This window comes from Euleptes europaea, chromosome 1, assembly GCF_029931775.1.
Source record: "Euleptes europaea isolate rEulEur1 chromosome 1, rEulEur1.hap1, whole genome shotgun sequence".
NCBI classification, from domain to species: domain Eukaryota; kingdom Metazoa; phylum Chordata; class Lepidosauria; order Squamata; family Sphaerodactylidae; genus Euleptes; species Euleptes europaea.
In genome coordinates, this window is record NC_079312.1 from 72,157,263 (window position 1) to 72,178,128 (window position 20,866).

Here is a 20,866-nt window from a genome sequence, read left to right on the forward strand (position 1 = left end):
GAGTCTCTGCCCTACAGTGGATAAAGAAAGCAAGAAGCCTTGTAGAAAGGGGAAATGACTTGCACAAGGTGGAGCAATAGGTCAAATGGTCGTTTGGTACAGAGCCCAAATATGCCTGAATGGTAGTCACTGTTATGCACCCCAGATCATTACGCTTTACCCTGGTGTTCTGCCCCCTTAGGAAGAGTTCTGCCTTACGGCAGGGTAGGCAACCTTTTTGGCCCCAGTGCCCAAAAATGCAGCATTTAACTGTGAAGGTATTGATGTGCTAGCAAACAAAATATGTGGGAGGGGAAGATGAAAGTTTACTTAGAAACATGCTTGGAGCATGCAAAACCCCAGCACCAGTTTCCAGACCTCAGGGATTTGCCTTGGACTCAGCTGGTGGGTGTGCAGGTCTGGGGTACAATAAGAGGCATCAGCCATTATCTGTTACCTTCTCCCACACTGCTGGCCCCAGCAGTGTTGCCAGAACCTTGGTTGCTTGGGTGGGGATCTGGACCTGGGAGCCAATCAGAAAATTGTATCTTGCGCCGCTGTCAGCCTGCCTACCCTGTAGTTGTAGTTATTGTGGGGAAAAGTGTGGAATTCTGAGATAAAGTGTGTGTGAGAGTGAGAGAGATATGAATTATATGTGCTTTGGGATAGGAAGGAAGCATCTCTGGGAACTGAAGGAAAAGGGGATCAGGGAGCTGTATCCATGTGCAATATGGGGTGAATAGTGACAAACACCTGCAAGTAACAGTACATATGCCTTTGTTCCTATATTAGTGACAGTACAGTATCTCTACGTGCTGATTTCACAGAACATACAACAAACTTTATATGCAGTTTGAATTAGGTGCTGAATTTAACTTCATCTGTAGGCAAAAGTTGTGACATTTTTGTTCTGATTAATTTCTGTATACCATCAGTATGCAAAATAAATTATTATTATGGCAGTTATGAGGCTAATGAGTACCCTATGAGGAGGGTCATCATGCATTTTAATTTATGTAAATGGAAAAAATATTTTAAACATTTATTTAAAGAAAATATTTATATGCCATCTTCCAGTCATAGACTTTCAAAGTAGCTTATAAAACATATTAAAAGGTAAATGTCCCCTGTGCAAGCACCGGGTCATTCCTGACCCATGGGGTGACGTCACATCCAGATGTTTACTAGGCAGACTGTGTTTAAGGGGTGGTTTGCCAGTGCCTTCCCCAGTCATCTTCCCTTTAACCCCAGCAAGCTGGGTACTCATTTTCCCGACCTCAGAAGGATGGAAGGCTAAGTCAACCTTGAGCCGGCTACCTGAAACCAACTTCCGTTGGGATCGAACTCAAGTCATGAGCAGAGCTTGGACTACAGTACTGCAGCTTACCACTCTGCGCCATGGGGCTCTTTCATAAAACATATTAAAATGAATAATAATGGAAAACATAACAAGCTGGGGGAAACAGAATTGCTTTCCCTGATTTCTCCGAAGCATAAAGTATAATGGCATAGATAAAGTTCATTTAAGGTATTATCTATACTGCAGGATTGAAAAGCTTGGGCAAGTGTGGTCAATCTGTGTTCCTGCATTCATTTTGTAACATCTTGATTAGTATTATTCTGCCCATATCCCCATGAGGCATTTATTTTTACTGTCTTTGTATTCTCAGATGGGCTGCAAGCGGCTGGCCTTGCAAGATCGGTGCACAAATTGAACTGGTACGGCAGCAGCACATAGAAGATGAGGAGAGGTTCCGAAAAATTCAATTAATGGATCAAACCAACTTCCAGGAACGGTTAGATGGTCTTCAGGTACAGATATCTTAGCTCTCTACTGGCCTTAAGTAGAAGCAGTTATCCTCAGGTACCAACAGATAAACTAAGCGAGAAGTAAACCATATCAACACATGGAATTGTGTGAAAAATCAGAGTCACAGCAACATTTCATATTTAATTTATTTATTATTAAGATGGAACAATCCTGTCTCTTACTGTTTCCTTCCCTCTCTTCATTCCACTGACTGAAGTCCCCCCACCCCCACCCCCTGGTCAGCTTTTCTTTTGCACATGGATGCCTGTGTTCATCTGAGTTCACACATTGCCATGTACAGGGCCCAGACAGGCAGCACAATCCAAACTGGGGTGGTGGGTAATTGAGTAGTGGCTGGGGACTGCACAGCTACAGCACTGCCACTCCACCACATGATCAGTTTGCTGCGCTGCGGCGAGCAAACCGATCAAGAAATTTCCTTGAGCCACCATTTTTGTTGGTGTAAGTTTACGCTGGCAAAAGGGGGCATTCCCGGGGTGAGAAGACTTAGGGAGCTCTGCCCCGGGAACGCTCCCTTTGGTGCCGTCATCAGCCCTTGCGCCAGAGGGCTGCCAGCATTAGTGCCTATTTGCATGGTGCAAGCATCACTAACTCCGGCACAGGGGTCACATCAGCTCCTAAGCCGATTCGCCCCCTTCTTTAGGATCGCTCTTGAGGTATATCAGCTTTTTATGGGTTTAATGAAAGCCAAGACCTGTCTCGTTATTATGTTTCACTTCTTTGGTAACAACAATTATTGTTAAATTTATATTTCTACTCTACAGGAAATCATATTCAAAGAAACTCGTAGCAATGAAAAACAGAATGGGTTGAATCCAGCAGTAATTTCCACTGACATAAGGGATTTCTGACAGTGGAATGGGAGTATTCCCCCTTCTTGGTTCCACTGCAGCCTAAAATGCTCCCTGAAATGATTCTTTAAGGGAACAGGGGACCCTGAGGAGCAGCTTAAGGGGCAAACTGAAGAGCTGTAGTAGAGGGGGGGGGGAGATTGGCAAATTTACTCTAGATCCAACCAAATAAACATATAAAACATAACACTCTAAAATGAACAAACTTGTGTACAGTCAAGCAAAGGCAAAAGCACTGTCCATGTAATACCTTTTATTAGGACCAACCAAATGACACGTAACAGTTATGTTAGCTTTCAAGTTCTCCAGAAGTGTTCATCCAGCGTGATTAAAGGTTTTTGAGAGCGCAGAGATTAACACACACACTTTTGTGTCATAGAGTTGGTCCTAATAAAAGGGTTGTGTCCTTGGGTTTGGACTCTAAAGTGAATTAACTATATCAAATAAATTGCAGTCTTCTCTTATTTGAGAGTTATACTTCTGGTAGCACCTGCATGTTTGCCAGGTGTGAGCCGCATGCCATCTGGCATCTGGGTATCATATACTGCATTTCATTTCCAATAAATTAATCGTAGCCTGCCAAGTGAATAGTGCCAGTTTACAAGAGCCATCTATAGTGGCCAAACCCCTTAGGTTCTGTTGCCTGAAATGTTTGCACGCAGTGTGTCTATTCCTAGGGTAATAACTTATGCAAGATATTCAGTAAAGACTTTCGTCTTCTAATATCTGTAAGTCTGAACATTCTGCCAGGTTGCTTTCAGATGTATTTCTACAGACATAGAGATGAAACTTCATTTAAAATTTACTGATTTGCATACCTTCTGCCCTGTGCAGTAGGGAGTTAAATGGCCTGGTGACATTTTCCTTGGAAAAGACAGTATGGGACTCTTATGGTGCCTTTGTACTGTCCTATTTGATTACAGATCTATATATGGGAAACAACTGTAAGCCTATGAGCTCTTGCTAGTTTCAGGCAAAATTAGTCTGGAACCTCCAAATCCAACAAAAGAAACCCACATTGTATCTTTCGCAATGCTTTTTGTGGATTTGTCAGATCTGCCCTTGCTCCTTTTAGTCTGCATCCTAGGTAGGGTGCCCAACAGGCCTGGAGAAAACTGTCTCATCCCTTTAAAAGAGGCTTAATGCATGGAAATGAGCAACTGAAGCTTTTCATGACATAGAAATAAATAACATAATCCGATACATAACACCACATTAAGCCTTTATTAAAGGGACATGACATTTTTTTCAGGCAGTTGGCAACCATAATCATAGTTTTCTGGAAATATAGGGATTATTGCTGTAGTTAATTGTCTTTTAATCAGGTTTGATTATCCGACAAGTTCCACCATGACTTAGAGGGAATTATTTTCACAGCATGTTAGAAATCATCAATCATTAACAGTATGAAAACTGAGGGTCATAAAACCCTGTCAAGACTGGAAATGAAGCTAAAATGTCTCAGACTCTTCCCAAATCTCTTAGAAGGGATGGGTTCTATTGTCCTTCATGTTACACTTATTTTTGTTTCACAGCTTGCTGTGGCTGGATTTTCTGCACACATGGATATCAATCGGGCCCATGAGATAGCCAATGAAGCAAGAAGAATCAAGAAGCAATTGAAGGACTCCCAGCAAATGGCATTACTCTACAACAATAGGGAGCGGATCTTTGGCATGCCAGTGACTAGTGTAAGTTTCTTGTTCCCTTGCTCTTTGATAGTGCTGTGCATAGCTCTGTAAATGAATGATAACAAGGAAAACTTCACTAACGATTGGCACAATCCATTAATTTCTCCGGCGTGTTCATTCAAGAAAAGTCTGAAGACAACAGTGGTGCATACAACAATTTATAGCAGAGGTCTCAGCATCTTCTATGCAGTGATCATGAGATATATTGTTGCCTTGGCCCCCAGATGAGAAACAGAAAGAAAACTTTGTGAGCAGATATCATATACATTATTTATCCATGGAAAAGTGAGGAGTGATCCAGTGTAATTTAAGCATATTTATGACACATAGATTTGAATGGGAGAGCTAAGCACAGATGACGTACTGCTTGTTAAAGTCAGTGTTCTTGATTCATGTGTAAAGGATGCAATATGCAGTTCAGATGGGTTGTTTTCTTCTTTTGCTTCCTTAGGCAAAAGTGCTTCCTTGGCAGGCAGAAATCTGCCACTGAACATTTTCATGTTTAAATGCTATCTCTTTCAGAAGGTCCAGTTAAAATATAATTTTGTCATCAACGCCATACGTGTTTGTCTTGGTATTTAGTAATGGGGCCCTGGCTCAGTGGTAGAGTGTCTGCTTTGCATAAGAGGATCCCAGTTTCTATCCTGGCCCCTCTAGTTAAAATGATAAGGTAGGAGGTGATGAGAGAGGTACCTGAGACCCTAGATAACTGCCACCAATTAGAGTAGACAAGCCAACTTGGATAGGTCAATTGTCTGACTCAGTATAAGGCAGCTTCATGTATCTCTATTTGTTTTCTTTCTTCTCTTTTTTATTTTGTAAGATTGTTTGCTGTTAGTATAGACATGGTCAAGAATAATTTTTCTTCTTTGCTCTTACATATACTTAGCTCTCACTGCTCTAGTGTGTTTTGTCTTTATTTTCCCCTCAAAGGCTCTACTTTTAGGTGCAATATGTATCAATCAAATGTGTGTTGATATGGCCCATTATATCCACAAGCAATCCATGGTGCTGACACAGATGGCAACAGAGAGCTGGTGTAGACCCTTGACTAAGAGCATGTGCTGTGAGCCAGGTTCACATTTCCTGACTCACAAACTCACCACCAGTGAACTTTAGGTTGAAGCCTTTAGGTTCAACTCAACCCTTCATTCTGCAATATGGGGACCATGCCATTGTCTTGCTCCACAGAAGCATTGTAAAGATTATTGACAACATATATGAAGATCTGCTTTGAGCCCTTTAAACGTGTTATATTAAATACTACGTCTTATTATTTGCAAATGCTTGTCAAGTAATTGCCGTTCAGACGGTTTGCATGAAATGCCACAGAAACCTGTAGGACATGGCGGGGGGGGGGGGGGGAACAGCACTGAAACAGGGGCCCAGCCCTCTGCTGGAGGAAGAAGGCCTGGCCCTGGCCCTGCTCCCCCATTGGAGACAGGGAGAGAAGGAGCAGTCTCATAGCAACTCCCTCCATCTCGCTTGAGGCAAGGGCAGCCGTCTCTCACCTAGCCACCTTGTGCAACAGCTTTCGGCCCCGCAAGGGGGGACTGTTGACTTGCCAGCTGCTGCCCACCTTGTGTGAGACAGGGGCTACTGACTTGTGGCAGCAGCAACAACTCCTACCTGACTCATGTGAGGCAGGGGCCACCAGCTTGCAGTGGCAATGGCTTCCGTCCACCCTGCAGAGGGCCATCTGTGTTCAAGGTGGCCCTTCCGGGGGGGCAGCCCCCCAGGCCATTGCCACCACGGCTTTTCATGGGAGCCTTAATGGCCAAGCTGCCGCTGCTGTAGGCACAGCAAGCAAGAGTGCATTTCTCCCCATCTGCCTAAAGCTGAAGTTTGGCAGTGGTACCCTGATCCTGACTGCTTTCCCTGGAATGTCTGCCTGCAGTCTGAATGCCCATCTGATTTTTGTTTGCAGATGCAGCAGATCTTAAGATGGGACTCTGAATACCATATAAAGATATATTGAATATTTGCTTCAGCACCTCTTGCATTTAAAAGGAATTGTGCCTATTATTGCTAATATTACATTGACACCTTTTTGTGGGTTTGTGGTTGTCTCATTTAGAATAATTTTGGAGCTAATTATTAGGTGTGCATTCACACAGTGATTTTGAAAGGCAATGGATGTGCATCCAATACATATGTATAACCCTTGTCGTTTATATACTCCTATTATTCCATCCTGTCTGTTCCCCAGCTGGTTCCTGCCAGTCAACATTACAGGCTTTGGTAATGTTTGCATCATTGTATCCATCTGGGCATGGTTAGAAAAGTTTCCCCTGGCCGAATACATTAAAGAGATCTGTCTTGAAGTAGGGCCAGGGCTCCATGCCTATTTATTGGTCTCAGCAAACGGAAAGGGATATAACATGCCATTATAAAGGGCAGTGTCCCATTCTCACTGTGACTGCATGGTAAAATGACACTAAGCCTATCTGCTTAGGACACAGTGGTAAGTCTTTTGCTTGAGACACGTATGTCCATAAGTGATCGATGTTCTTTTGATTCCCACAGTATGATAAATTGTCGAAGATGGTTAAAGACTTTCAGCCATTCTATGATCTCTGGACTACAGCATCAGACTGGCTTCGCTGGTCTGATAGCTGGATGAACGATCCTCTGTCTGCAATTGATGCAGAGCAGCTGGAGAAAAATGTCAATGAGTCCTTTAAGACAATGCACAAGTGTGTCAAGCAGTTCAAGGATATTCCAGGTAAATGCAAGATCTTGAACTGATTACGTGTGGCTCTGGAGAGAGGTGAGATGGACATCTTCTCGGCTCAGAGGGACAAAGGGCATCTTTATGATGGTGTTTCCTTTTTCCTCTTAGCTCGGGAGGCAGGATTTAATATGTAAATTTTTTCCTGGCTTCTGGGGTAAACGCCCTCTATTGCCAGTTCTATTTCCTGCCTTGATCGGGAGAGCAGCCTTTGCAGCTCTCTGCTTCTAGGATAGAATTTACCGAGCCTTACTTCTATTTCTAACTAACTCTTAACTATTTTTCATTATTCTGCTCTTACCTACTCCTATTCCTATTACCCTTGTCTGGGACATAGAAAATATTAGGAGTTTTGTACAGGGATCCCTTCCCGCCAAAACAAAATGGCGGATCGGCAGGGCGACAATTATATTGCCTCAGCCGACCTGGATCCTAGCCTCCTGAAGGCTATGCCTCTTCTATCCGAGGCCATCCAGCCTTCTACAAGTCAGCAAATTGACTTGAAGGTAAAAACAAAAAGAAAGAGTGGTGCAGGGGGCGGCAGCGGCAAGCGCAAAAAGGTCGTCTCGACCAGCACCAAGCGCGCTAAACGCCTCATTGAAACGGCGCGCGGAGGAAAGATTACAACAGCAGGCGTCGCAAGGAGTTCAGCGGCTTCTCCCGCTCCCTCCCCCAAAGTATTCCGGGTGCACGGCCAGGAGTATGGCGGCTCGCCATTGCCTTCGGGCTCTCAGGCTTGGGAAGCGGAGCAGGAGCCCGCTCTGGCACCCGGCGCCCAACCCCTGCAATTAACCAGGGAAAGGGCACAGGAGGCCTTTGCCTTGTGCCGGTTCGTCCTTAGGCGGCTCGCCTCAAAATCAAGGACGACAAACGGCAGCGGAGACACCATCTACCGGTAGGATCTCCCTTCCCCCTCTGCAGAACGAAGGTCTAGCCTTCCTAAAAGCAGAGCTCTCTTCCCTTATCAAAGACGCCTTCGCTGAAGGTTTGAGAGCGGTACAACCCATTCCTATACAGAATTGCCCAACTCAGGGTGCGCAAGCCCAAGCCTATTATAACATGGGTCCCCTCCCAAACCACTCTGTTTCAGGCAATGTTTCTGGGGCTGCACATGGGGAAGGAAAATGGCCCACCAAAGCGGCCCTTAAAGATGGCTCTGTACATCAGACCATGCAAGGGGATGAAGGTGAACAGTCTATATATTCATGTGATACTGACAGTGAAAGGGAAGAAGGCGAGTTCAGTTCTGATGGTGAAGATATGATTGAACAACCTAAGCAATCCAGGGTATTTTGTGCAGAGGAATTTCCTCTATTATTATCAAAGACACTAGCTGCACTTGATCTTTCAGAGGACTCTGATTCCCAGAACTCTCAGAGTAAAAAGGGATCAAAAGAGTTCTTTCACATGCATGATACGCCTGACAAGGTGATACCAGTACCAGACTATTTTCTGTCCCTCATGAAGTCAGAATGGGAAAAACCAATGACTTCAAAACAGTGGCCTATTACATCTAGAAAGTTCTACAACGTAGACCAAAGCACCTCAGACATACTCAAAGTCCCCCCGGTGGAAACTCCGGTCACTGCGCTTCATACATCAGACCTAGTAACTGAGGAAGATCAGACTCTAATCAGGGACCCTGCTGACAGAAAGGCAGAACTAGCATGCAAAAAGTCACATGAAGCATCTGCACTAGCTATTAAGGCTTCAGTGACGTCAGCATTGGTGTCTAGAGCTGCAATAATTTGGGCTAGAAAGTTGACTCAACTCATCCCACAGGAAGAAAAGCAGGCCAATGAAGGTGTGTCTAGGTTATTGAGGGCAGTTTCCTTCCTGGCCGACTCAACACTAGACACCATGACTTACGCAGCTAGAGCCATGGCTACCACAGCAGCGGCTAGGAGGGCGCTTTGGCTCCGCCCGTGGCAAGCGACCCACCGATCAAAATCGGTTTTAATGGGTTTCCCTTATCAGGGAAAAAGGTTATTCGGGGACAAATTAGACCCCATTTTAATTGAAACTAAGGATAAGAAAAAGGCATTGCCAAAAACTCTTCAAAAGGAATACAAAAATCAGACATTCACTCCATTTCGTTCATACCACACACTACCAAAGTTCAGACCTGACCAACGACGTGGACAATGGAACCAGAACCGTAACTCCTTTCGGAGAGGAGGAAGGTTTAACAGAGGTTCAAAGTTCACCCCTATCAGGGCGACAAAGGGAGTAAACCCAGTCGCCAAACAAAACAGTGACGCCACACTACAGCCTGTGGGAGGAAGGCTAAATCATTTTCAACCACAATGGTCGTCCTCCCGTCCAGACCAGTGGGTCATGAACATCATAACTCAGGGATACAAAATAGAATTTGCTCACATTCCATCAAACAGGCTAGTAGCATCACCTGTCTCCAGGAACAAAAACAAGCTTCAGAGAACTTCAGAAGCTATGCAGCACTTGACGGATATCAAGGCTATAGAGACAGTACCTCCATCGGAACGCTCATCGGGAATCTATTCAGTATTCTTCACAGTACCCAAGAGAGACGGAGGATGGAGAGCCATCCTAGATTTGAAGTTTCTGAACAGATTCATTCCTTTTAGACGTTTCCGAATGGAGACACTGAAAACAGTAACAGAGGCATTACAACCTATGGATTTTCTAACATCCATAGACCTCACAGAGGCATACTTACATATCCTCATACATCCGCAGCACCGCCGCTTCCTGAGATTTCTTTATCAAGGAAGTCATTACCAATTCAGGGCTCTTCCCTTCGGGTTAACATCTGCCCCAAGGGTATTTACCAAAGTACTAGTAGCCCTAGTGGCGGAACTGCGCAAACAGGGTGTCAGAATACACCCCTATCTAGACGACATACTAATCTGTGCAGACTCAAGACAGCAAAGCGTACAACACACAAAACTAGTAATAGAAAACCTATCATCACACGGGTTCCTAATAAATTACAAAAAGAGCAAGCTAACTCCATCTCAACGACTGACACACTTAGGCGTAGAGATAGACACACAACAAAACAAATTATTCCTCACAAGAGAAAAAATCGCTCTAATTTCATCACTAGCCAGACAAACCTTTGTTGCCAGATCATCCAAACTCATGTGCCTTGCCAAACTACAGGGACACATGGTAGCATGCATACCCACTATTCAATGGGCAAGGTTACATGCAAGACCCCTACAACGGCTCCTCAGGCCGTATCAAAAGGACATACAAAAGAAAAGAGACTTCAACATCCTACTTACCAGGGATGCCAAAAACAGTTTACAATGGTGGTCAGACCCGAGCAACCTGTCAAATGGTCTTCGGTTTATTTACCCAATCCCAGATCAAATACACACAGATGCGTGCACAACGGGATGGGGGGCAACACTTCACAATCTCATAGCCCAAGGAACGTGGTCCCCACAGGAACAGAAACTCCATATAAACGCTCTGGAGATCAGAGCAATTTACAAGGCCTTACACAGTTTCAAGCAACAAATACAAGGGAAAGACATACTGATCAGGACAGACAATGTAGCCGCAAAGGCACATCTGAACAAACAAGGGGGGTCCAGATCATCAACACTACACAGGGAAATACTTCCGATACTCAGGTGGGCGGAGGCCAATCTAGCATCACTACGAGCAGAACACATAAAAGGAGCCACAAATATACAGGCAGATTGGCTCAGCAGGGAGACGATCAGCGAGGCAGAATGGTCTCTCCATCCAGACATCTTCCATTGCATCACTCAAAGATTCGGAACTCCAATAGTGGATCTATTTGCAGACACTACAAACCATCAACTCCCTCGTTACTACTCCAGGTACAAACAGTTAGGAGCGGAACGGACGGATGCACTGACAGCACCCTGGCCCAAGGGGATGCTATATGCATTCCCACCTCTCCCACTCATACCAAGAGTGTTAAGGAGGATAAAGACGCTGAAGGCACATGTACTGTTCATAGCGCCGTATTGGCCCAGGCGCCCATGGTTTTCCACCTTGATTCAGATGTCGAACAACAACATCTGGAGACTACCGGTCAGACCAGATCTCCTGATACAGGGCCCAGTTTATCATCCAGATCCAGGATGGTACAAAATGACCGTATGGGAATTGAAAGGGACAGATTACATAGATTAGGGTACACAGAGGATATAATTAAGACCATTCAGGCAGCACGCAGACCTTCAACACAGAGAATCTATAACTCAACATGGAAGGCATTCACCAGATGGTGCAGGCGCAAAAACATCAACCCACTCAAACCACGAACATTGGGCATCCTTTCCTTCTTACAAGAAGGACACAGGATCGGACTAGCCACAGCCACCTTGAAAAGACAACTAGCTTCCCTAGCTACGATAGTACCACGAGTAGCGGGCTACAGAATAACCAGACATCCTCACATAAAATCATTTCTTAAGGGTCTGTCTATAACATCACCTCCTACAAGACACAGGTTCCCCACTTGGAGCCTACACACGGTTCTCACTGCACTTACAAAGCCTCCATTCGAACCGCTTTCACAGGTTGGATTAAAGTGGTTAAGAATGAAAGTCCTGTTTCTAACCGCGGTAACCACAGCACGCAGGGTTTCTGAACTAGGAGCCCTCTCGATACGTCCAGGTCTCATCACCTTTCACAAGGACAAGGTAGTTCTACGACACGACCACTCCTTCATTCCCAAGTGTAATACAAAGTTTCACAAGGAACAAGACATAATCCTTCCCTCATTTTGTCCTAACCCTAAAACACCTTTGGAGAAGACTTGGCACTTGTTAGACGCTCGTAGGGCACTTCACATATACATGACCAGAACAGAAAACATCAGGACATCTGATTCGCTATTTATCAATATCTCCCAACCAAGGAAGGGTATGCCCATGTCAAGGGCATCAATTAGCCGCACCATTTCCTTATGCATAAAGACTGCCTATAAGGAAAGCAAACTACCCATTCCTGGAGGGGTAACGGCCCATTCGGTCCGTAGTGCAGCCACATCCACAGCCTTTGATAGACAGGCTTCTGTAGAAGAAATTTGCAAGGCGGCCACTTGGTCGTCTGTGTCTACATTTGTTAGACACTACAAATTAAATCTCTACTCTTCATCCGATGCCGCTTTCGGGCGAAGAGTGTTGCAAAGCATATTACAGGACGTCTAACCCTCCCAGGGCGGGGACTGCTCTTATATGTCCCATCATAAAGATGCCCTTTGTCCCTCTGAGCCGAGAAAGAGCCTTGGCTACTTACCGTGAAGGCTTCTTCTGCTCAGAGGGACGAAGGGCATCTTGCCCTCCCAAGACGTCCATCAAGGGTTCCGTTATATTTTTAGTTCATGGTTATTGCTGAAGTTCATAGTTCGTATAGTTCTACTTGACAATTTCATGAGGAATAACGTATTTCTTAGTTTTCTACCCTACTAATCTTATAAGGCTTGGAAAGTTTTAGAACTGGCAATAGAGGGCGTTTACCCCAGAAGCCAGGAAAAAATTTACATATTAAATCCTGCCTCCCGAGCTAAGAGGAAAAAGGAAACACCATCATAAAGATGCCCTTCGTCCCTCTGAGCAGAAGAAGCCTTCACGGTAAGTAGCCAAGGCTCTTTCGCTTTCTTTTGGTAGCTTTGATTCTCTCATTAAGCATGTGAAGTGAATTGGTATACAGTGATAATATAACAGCTCTACAAAGTGTGAAACCAGTTTTAAGGAATTGCAAGTTACCTTACACTTTTTTAAAAAGCCACTCAGTTAATTCTGCACCCTTTGAGAAATGTTAATGTTTCATCAGAGTTGCAGAGAGGTAGTTGTGTTAGTCCAGTGCAGCAGAGTTAAACAGGAGTCCTGCACCTTGAAGACTAACAAGCCTGTATGCTACATGAACTTTCATGAACTGAACCTGCTTGGTGCAGTAGCCTCTAGTCCATGAAAGTTTGTGCTGGAATAAAAACAGCTGGCCTTTAAGGTGCCTTCCACAAGACTCTATATATCAGAATTACAAACTCTAAAATTGTTTTCACCCTTGGCTTTATATTTACATTGTAATATATTCAGTAGTAGTGAAGGTTCTTGACTCTTTTTTACCTTTTATTTGTTCTGAACAATAAATTAGTCTAAATGATGCAGTGAATCAACTTTAACAGAGGATGAAATGAAGGAATGAATATATGAATAAGGGTGATTCATTCCAATAGGAGGATTAGAAAAATACATTTTTGTATTTATTTTGAAAACCAGGCTGTTTTTTATATCGTCATGTTATGACCTTGTCAAAGGCAGTGCTGGGGTATTATTCTTCTCTTTGCAAGAGCAGCCAGAGATGACACAGGTGTACATTATAGTGTGGTAAATTAAAATATGTAGAAGCATAACCATTGTCATTCCCATGACTGCAGTTTGAAAGGGAGCAAATTCAAGTATAAAATATATGGGTTAGGTCCAGTGATCCACAGACTCAAGGACTGCAGATCTTTCCCTGATTACCCTTCCAACAGTAGTCCTTTCCAACCCCAGAAAAGTGGGAAGGGAGAAGGAGGCAAAATCCCCATGTTCGTTCCCTTCTGTTGACAGAAGCAGGAAGGGCAATTTCATCCCATTCCCCCTCCCCTCTGCTGCCTCCTGACCCACATAGCTGTTAGCTCACATGGATTCCGCAACCTAGGAATAAATTTTCACACTGTTGGAAAGGATTGCTGTGGGGAGAGGAACATGGGAAAGATCTTACGTCGACAACTCAGTGGATCCAACTTTATGTGTACAAGAAGACATAAACTGTGATTTTAATTCAGACATCCAAATAAAGACCTTAGCCACATTTGAAGCTCAGTGCTTCTCACTACTTAATTTAATATTGCATTCCCCAGTGGTTTTTTTCCACATTTACAGTATTCAGGCCTGTATTTTTGTGCGCAATGGACCTGATTTGCACTGTATTGTGTGTTATGCAATGTGGTATCTTTAGAACTTCTGCTCAGTGGAACTTTTTCATATTTTATAAAGCATGTCAAGATGTGGCTATGGAAATCCGTGGCAAGATCGAGGAGTTCAAACCATACATACCCCTTATCCAAGGCCTGCGTAATCCTGGCATGCGCAACAGACATTGGGAGATGCTTTCAGATGAGATCAAAATCAACGTGAAGCCCAAGGCCAATTTGACATTTGCACGCTGCCTGGATATGAAACTTCAGGATCACATTGAAGTCATCGCCAAAATAGCTGAGATTGCAGGGAAAGAATACTCCATTGAGAATGTGAGGAGAACATTCCATAAGATTTTCCTTGCAGTTCCATTGTTTAATTGTTTCATCAAGTATATGGACCTATGCTAGGAGATTAGATACTTCTTAATTTGGCATGATACTGGGAGAATATATATAAAAACTCTATGTAATATTATGTAACCCAAGTCTTGACAGTTTTTTCATGGAGCTAGCCACCCCAAGCATATAAGAGGCAGACAGATTATTAGAATATAATACTAATAAGCACTGTCCTGGATGGCCCAGGTTAGCCTGATCTTCTCAGGTCTCAGCTGCTAAGCAGGGTCAGCCCTGGTTAGTATCTGGATGGGAGACTGTCAAGGAAGACAAGGCTTGCTATGCAGAGGCAAACCACCTCTGAATGTCTCTTGCCTTGAAAACCCTATAGGGTCGCATAAGTCAGCAGCAACTTGGTAGCACTTTACACAAACAATACTAATAAGGCAGGGTAGAGATATTCTAAATAAATAATGCTAATCTACAGAAGGGTTGGTTTAAATTTCATTTTTCATAGTGAACATTTTTATTCCGGGTATACCAGTACTACACAAATAAATGTATGAAAGAATTCTACATTTCTGGTTCTGGTCCTTATAGTTTAAATTGGTGTGGTGGATTTCCTTCTGCAGGGCTATGCTGGGGCTGCTTTGAGGGCTGTGTCACAGGCCAGGATTACCTGGCAATGTGGCACCCCCTCTGCTGACAGGCATCATAATGAAATTTCTAGACACCATGGCTACTTGGTTCTTAAGATTTGACAAGCCCTGACCTAACAAAAACATAATAATTTCTGGTTGAAAGTAATTCCCATTTCCTAGATTTCTGCCTTTCTGACATCAGTTTACCATTGCTAGTATTTCCACTAATTGCAAATCTCGAGGTGGCAAATGTTTTGCAATGTACATCTAAAAACTTGATGGTGTCTCATTTCCTAGGCCTTGGATAAGATGGAACATGAATGGGAATCTATCCTCTTCAATATTCTTCCTTACAAAGAAACAGGAACATTTATCATGAAGAGCCCTGATGAAGCTTCTCAACTTTTAGATGATCACATTGTCATGACCCAAAGTATGTCGTTCTCACCATTCAAGAAGCCTTTTGAGGAGAGGATTAACACATGGGAAAATAAGTTGAAAATGACACAGGTACTTTCAACTTGTCTTTGTGTTCTCAAGTAGGAATCTAACAGAGAAGATAAATGCCAAAAAATAGCTATGAGGATAACAGTATGCTGTTGGTGTATGTATTCCTCTTTGCATACAGAGAGATCTGGTCTTGCTTATAGGGAATTATCTGTAGACATTATAGATTCCATAGATCTTTGGTTCAGGTCCTGTGACTATACTTACAACAAAATTGTCAGGATTGATTTCCTCTGACAATTTAAACACAGGTTTTTTATCATATAAAAAACTTGCTAGTTGGAATCACTATATCTAGTAACCAAGAGCTGTTCCTTCTCTGAGAGGCAAATCCATAACACTGCCAGGTTTTCAGGAAAATCTTAGTTAAAAAAAAAAAAAAGCTAATAGCCTGTGCATGTGCAAACATCCCAAAGATAGGTCAGTTGGCAGAATGGCATATGAAAACATGATGGCCAGCAGGAGGCAGCTATCAGGAGGAGGAAGCAAGGGAGAGTGGCAGGCTGCAGCTGGTACAGGGGTGGGGGATGAGCCAGAAGTGAATCATGGCTGGTGAGAGGAAGCTGAGCTAGGGCTGGTGGTGAGGAGGGGGAACTGGAGCTAGCGAGGATGTAATGGAATTTCCCCTCTCTCTGAGTCTTTGCAGGTGCCCTTATATAGACAGTGTTATAAATATTCTTTTATGGCAATTTACATTTCAGCCACACTGTTTTCCAGGTCCAGTTCTTTGGGCTCAGGTTTCACTGTTAAGCACTGATGCTGTTCAGGGCTCCACTGGATGTGATGATGGGAAACCCTTCTGTCAGAAATATGCTAGCTGCCAAAACGTTACAGAGCAGCAGTGGGGTGGCAATTTAAAGCACATTAGGGGTGGGGATGCTTAACCCTTTGCCAACCCTTGTTCCGCTCCTCCTTTAACTATACTTCTCCCAGTGAAGCACAGAGATTAGAAGTCATATTCACTGGGAGCTTCAAATAAAGTGGCTACAGGTGGGAAAGCAAGGATAGTCCAAGTTTTCAGCCCTTCCTCCCACCAATGCCTGGTGCACTTTAAGATGCCCCTGTTTCCCCCTCCCTCAGTTTCACAAGAATGTGGCATGGAACAGGCTTCTAAAAAAATTTAAAGGAGGAGGCATGTTTTTCCATGCATGCTGCTGTCTAGTGGTACAGCACTCTGTACCTTAAAGAACGAAAGAACAATATTACTTATTGTGCTGTTATTAGTAATGTGCTTTGACACAGCAGAAAATGAGTCTTGCATTTTATGTTCTTTTGCTTTACTTATGGGCATTAGCCGTCTTTATGAGTTTGAACAACAGTCTGCCAAGTATTTCTGGTTGTCTCAGGACAACAAGGATATGGAACCTGAGGCTCTAAGATATCAGGTGACCCGAGAGTCTGGCTTGCAGTTGTGTGATCATTTGTGCTGTGAGGTGGATGTGCACTTGTGCATGGCTTTTCCTTTCCTTTTTATTTATTTTATTGAAGACACTGAATTTTCACCTGGTGACTGCATTGAGATTTTTATCAGGGAAGAAATGCCTCACCAGAGATTATAACACAGTTTTTGCCTCTTGGTAGTGAAGGTATAGCAGGGGCAGGGGGGATGAAACAGTAGGAAGGCAGAGATCAAACTCAGGAAGGCCTTAGGAAGCAGGCTATATAATGTTGATAACATTGCTGCAAGGAATAGTTGTCTCCTGCCACAAACAATGGATAAGAGGCCTAGGTGTTCCGTTGTATGCCAACATAGTGGCATTGTAGCAGGCACATATCGTAGTCTGAATGTTGAGGACTGAGGTACTCCTCATCTTCATCTCAGTCTCAGAAAGTCTCGACACACATTTATTTTTCTGTATGGCTTTCTGACCATCCACGAAAGTCTCAGTGCTGCCTGTTTGGAAGAAGACACTTAATTACACACCTGTCTGCTCACGAAATTTGAAGAGCAGAGAGAGCAAAGTAATTTCTTAACCCCCAGCCTGACTCTGAGAGATATTGTATACCTGCCACTACCAACGAGGATGGAGGAGCTCAGAGCAGCTTTAATCAGGTGCCGAGAAAGTGGTATTTTGAACCTGGCTAAGCCATGACACTTCAAAAAGTAATCTAAACAAACAAACAAACATCAGGGTCATTCTTCAAGTAATTACTTTAACTCTTCCTTGCAATCTCTCTGCAGTTATATGAGCTGGACCGTTAAGTGATTGAATATGAGCTAGATGATTTGTAGAGCCTAGCTAGTCTACAGTCCAAGCTGAGCAGCGTAATTCTCCATGAGTTTAATTTAGCTGGGAATATGAGAAGCAGGCATAGATTGGTTCACAGTTCTCTTTGACCCCCAAAGTAATGCTGTACTAGCCCTAGATTAATAACTGTAGATTCAAAAGAAACTTCCTTGCAACATGTTGAAGGAACAGCTGTCGTGATCTAAGCTAAGAAAAATTCTAAAAATGTATCAGTATGGGGATTTGATTTTGGTGAGGGCTTTGCTACATGTACATATCAGGGAGAAACAACACTATGCCCCAGCTCAAACTTTCAAAATCTCCCCCACAATGCATGTTCTTCATTGTAGCCATATGGAGGGAAATCATGTGTGAACTGGGTGGAAGCTCTAAGCTGTAGCTCCTTTACAATTCCCCTACCACTTTTTTCAGGGGAGAAATTGCACAGGAGGGCCTTCACTTGGGTACTACTTTCCCTATACAGCTATGGCAGTTTTTTACACAGAGTTTTGAATACACAGCCTAGGACAGTGAATACAGAAGCAGTAACTTATTCTTTATAATAACTCACCAATTCTTCAGTATGCATTCTGGAACTGAGACACCCAAAGTATTCCAGTTTTGAGTGTCAATAATCCTTGCCTCAAAAGATACATTCTCCTCTAGGTTCGAATATAAACTGCAGCTTCATCTGCTGTATGGAATGACTGGGTTTGCATTAACTACCACTTCTGGAAAATCATATATCACCAGATTCTTCTATCACACTGCTAGTAGCCAAGCAACGCTCTTCATATCTTCCATTAGTATTAGTATATCTCAAGCTGCATTAGTATATCTCAAGCTCCCATAAATATGTTGCTATTAAAAAGCTATTCCCATGAATAATGGTTTACTCAAGAGATGGTAAAACTATTTATTGTACTAAAGAATCCTGAGTACTATCTGGTACACTGCTTCTCACTAATACTAAAGGTACTGAAGAAGAATTTAGCAATGGGATTTAAAACATTGATTTCAATGGGATTTAAACATGGTCTTCCTGAGGATGTGAGGAAGGCCCCTACTTGATGGTTTGATTATTTTAAGGGGATTTTAAAACATAATTGGATCAAGACTGCCATCTGAATTTTTGAGTTGTTTTTATTTCTGGTTCATTTTAAATTTGCTATCTTTTTTATTGTAATCCACCTCAAATCCTTTGAGGGAGAGGCAGGATAGGCATGTTTTAAACAAACAAATAAATACTATAACTGAATATAGGAATACAACCAGAATCTCCTAGCTAGATTGTTGTCAACTACTGAATTTACTAAATTCATTGAAAGTGGGGCATATTCCAGTATTTGTTCAAGGGCTTTGGGTGTATTATGTTAAATGAAGTTTGACTATATCTTTCCAAGTAATTTTTCCTCTTTTCATTTTTTGTTGTGTTCTTTATATCATAGATGTTTGGATATTGTAAGTTGGATCTGTTATGCAGTACTTTTCTTGCATGGTATCAAATCATACTGTCCCGCCCACAATGCACCCACTCCTTTCATCTCACTAGGGTATTCACTGTGAAATAGTGGATGATCATTTGAATGATAACTGAATACACATTAATTTAACTATTCCAAGTGCAGATTTCCCCATCTCCTATCTTCAGTATAAGTACAGACCATAAATACTATAGCTATTTTTTCTAGTGCTTTTCCTGATGCATATGCATTTCTGCTAGGATGTTTTGGAAGAATGGCTGACATGCCAGCGTTCCTGGCTCTATCTAGAGCCCATTTTCAGCTCAGAAGATATCAACAGGCAGCTGCCAGTGGAAAGCAAACGTTACCAAACTATGGAAAGGATGTGGAGAAAGATCATGAAGAATGCTGAGGAAAATAGAGAGGTGAGGGGCTACAGGCATGCCTTGATTCTATTCATATTTTACTCGAGAGTTTTAAAAAGCTCCTCTACATTGTAGTATAACTGAGAATCACCCCCCATTGGAATCATTTTCTGCCCACTGATGTCATAAATTCATTAGGAGAGTTGGGCAAATTCAGCTCTGATAATAATTACATCTCCAGAGACCTGTGAATCCTTTGAAAGTTTGCTGCTCCATCTCCATGCACATTTTTTTTCCACAAGAGTTATTAAGGACTCTTTTTCATTTGGCTGGTTTAGAGATGTGCTGTGAGTCGCATTGTCCCTCCCTCCCCTTCTATTTCTTGGTTTCATCTAACCATGCTGTGCCGTGCAGTCCAAATTGGACAAACCTTGTTTAGCTCCAACCCATGATTTGAAACCATACTCTGAAGTGGGTTGGGAGTTTGGTGCTAAATCATAGTTTATTGATTTGACAAACTGTCATGGCTAATTATGGCCAGAAGAAACTCAGAAATGGAAAAACGAATCAACATGTGAGAGGGGAGTGGGGAAAGAGGGAGTGTTTGAACCTATAACATATTCCCAGTCCCTAACTGGGATGACAGTCTGAACCGAACCATTGGCTAAAATTCTGGTACTTCTGCAGCATTTTTACCTTCTTATTCCAAGAGATTGTCGTATCATCGGCTGCTTCTTCCCCTCCTTTTTTCACTTCAGTGTGGCAGGCATATCAGCCTCACTGTGATCCTTGTGTGAATAGCAGATAAATGGCTTGAAGTGTAATCAGATCCTTTCCATGCCTCCTTTCCCTAATCTCAGCATTGCATTCCCTGGTATTAACAATACCACTATACTTCATGCTACTACTAAGCCCTTTCTTTCACTGAGTAAATGCCAGCATTCTTATGACCAATGCTCCAAAAAGCAAAACTTCATTTTTAAATGTTACTCCTTCTTTGCTCTTGTGACTAAGTTATCAAGGTACCCTCAGAACTAAGTGTTGTTTATGCCATTCCCAGGTGCTTACTGTGTGCCCTGATCCCAGGCTACTGGAAAAATTGCGGGAATGTAATAAACTACTGGACCTGGTACAGAAAGGCTTAAGTGAATACTTGGAGACCAAGAGAGGAGCCTTCCCAAGGTAATTTCAGGATTTAAGTTCAAACAAACTTCCTGGGGCAGTAGTGAAGGAGTGGAGGGTGTTTTTGAGTATACCCCTTGAGAAGGGTTTTTTTCCCCCTTCCACAGAGCATTATTAGTTGAAAAGA

At 43.0% G+C, this 20,866-nt stretch overlaps 1 protein-coding gene across 1 annotated transcript in view; it reads left to right on the top strand.

The window, feature by feature from the left end:
- Positions 1–20,866, top strand: part of DNAH1 (dynein axonemal heavy chain 1) — a 175,425-nt gene that overhangs the window by 30,834 nt on the left and 123,725 nt on the right. Inside the window, exons 16-22 of the mRNA XM_056853871.1 lie at positions 1,650–1,791; positions 4,197–4,352; positions 6,879–7,077; positions 14,094–14,347; positions 15,292–15,504; positions 19,453–19,617; positions 20,618–20,739. Coding sequence (XP_056709849.1) covers positions 1,650–1,791; positions 4,197–4,352; positions 6,879–7,077; positions 14,094–14,347; positions 15,292–15,504; positions 19,453–19,617; positions 20,618–20,739 — 1,251 coding nt within the window. The remainder of the gene's footprint in view (positions 1–1,649; positions 1,792–4,196; positions 4,353–6,878; positions 7,078–14,093; positions 14,348–15,291; positions 15,505–19,452; positions 19,618–20,617; positions 20,740–20,866) is intronic.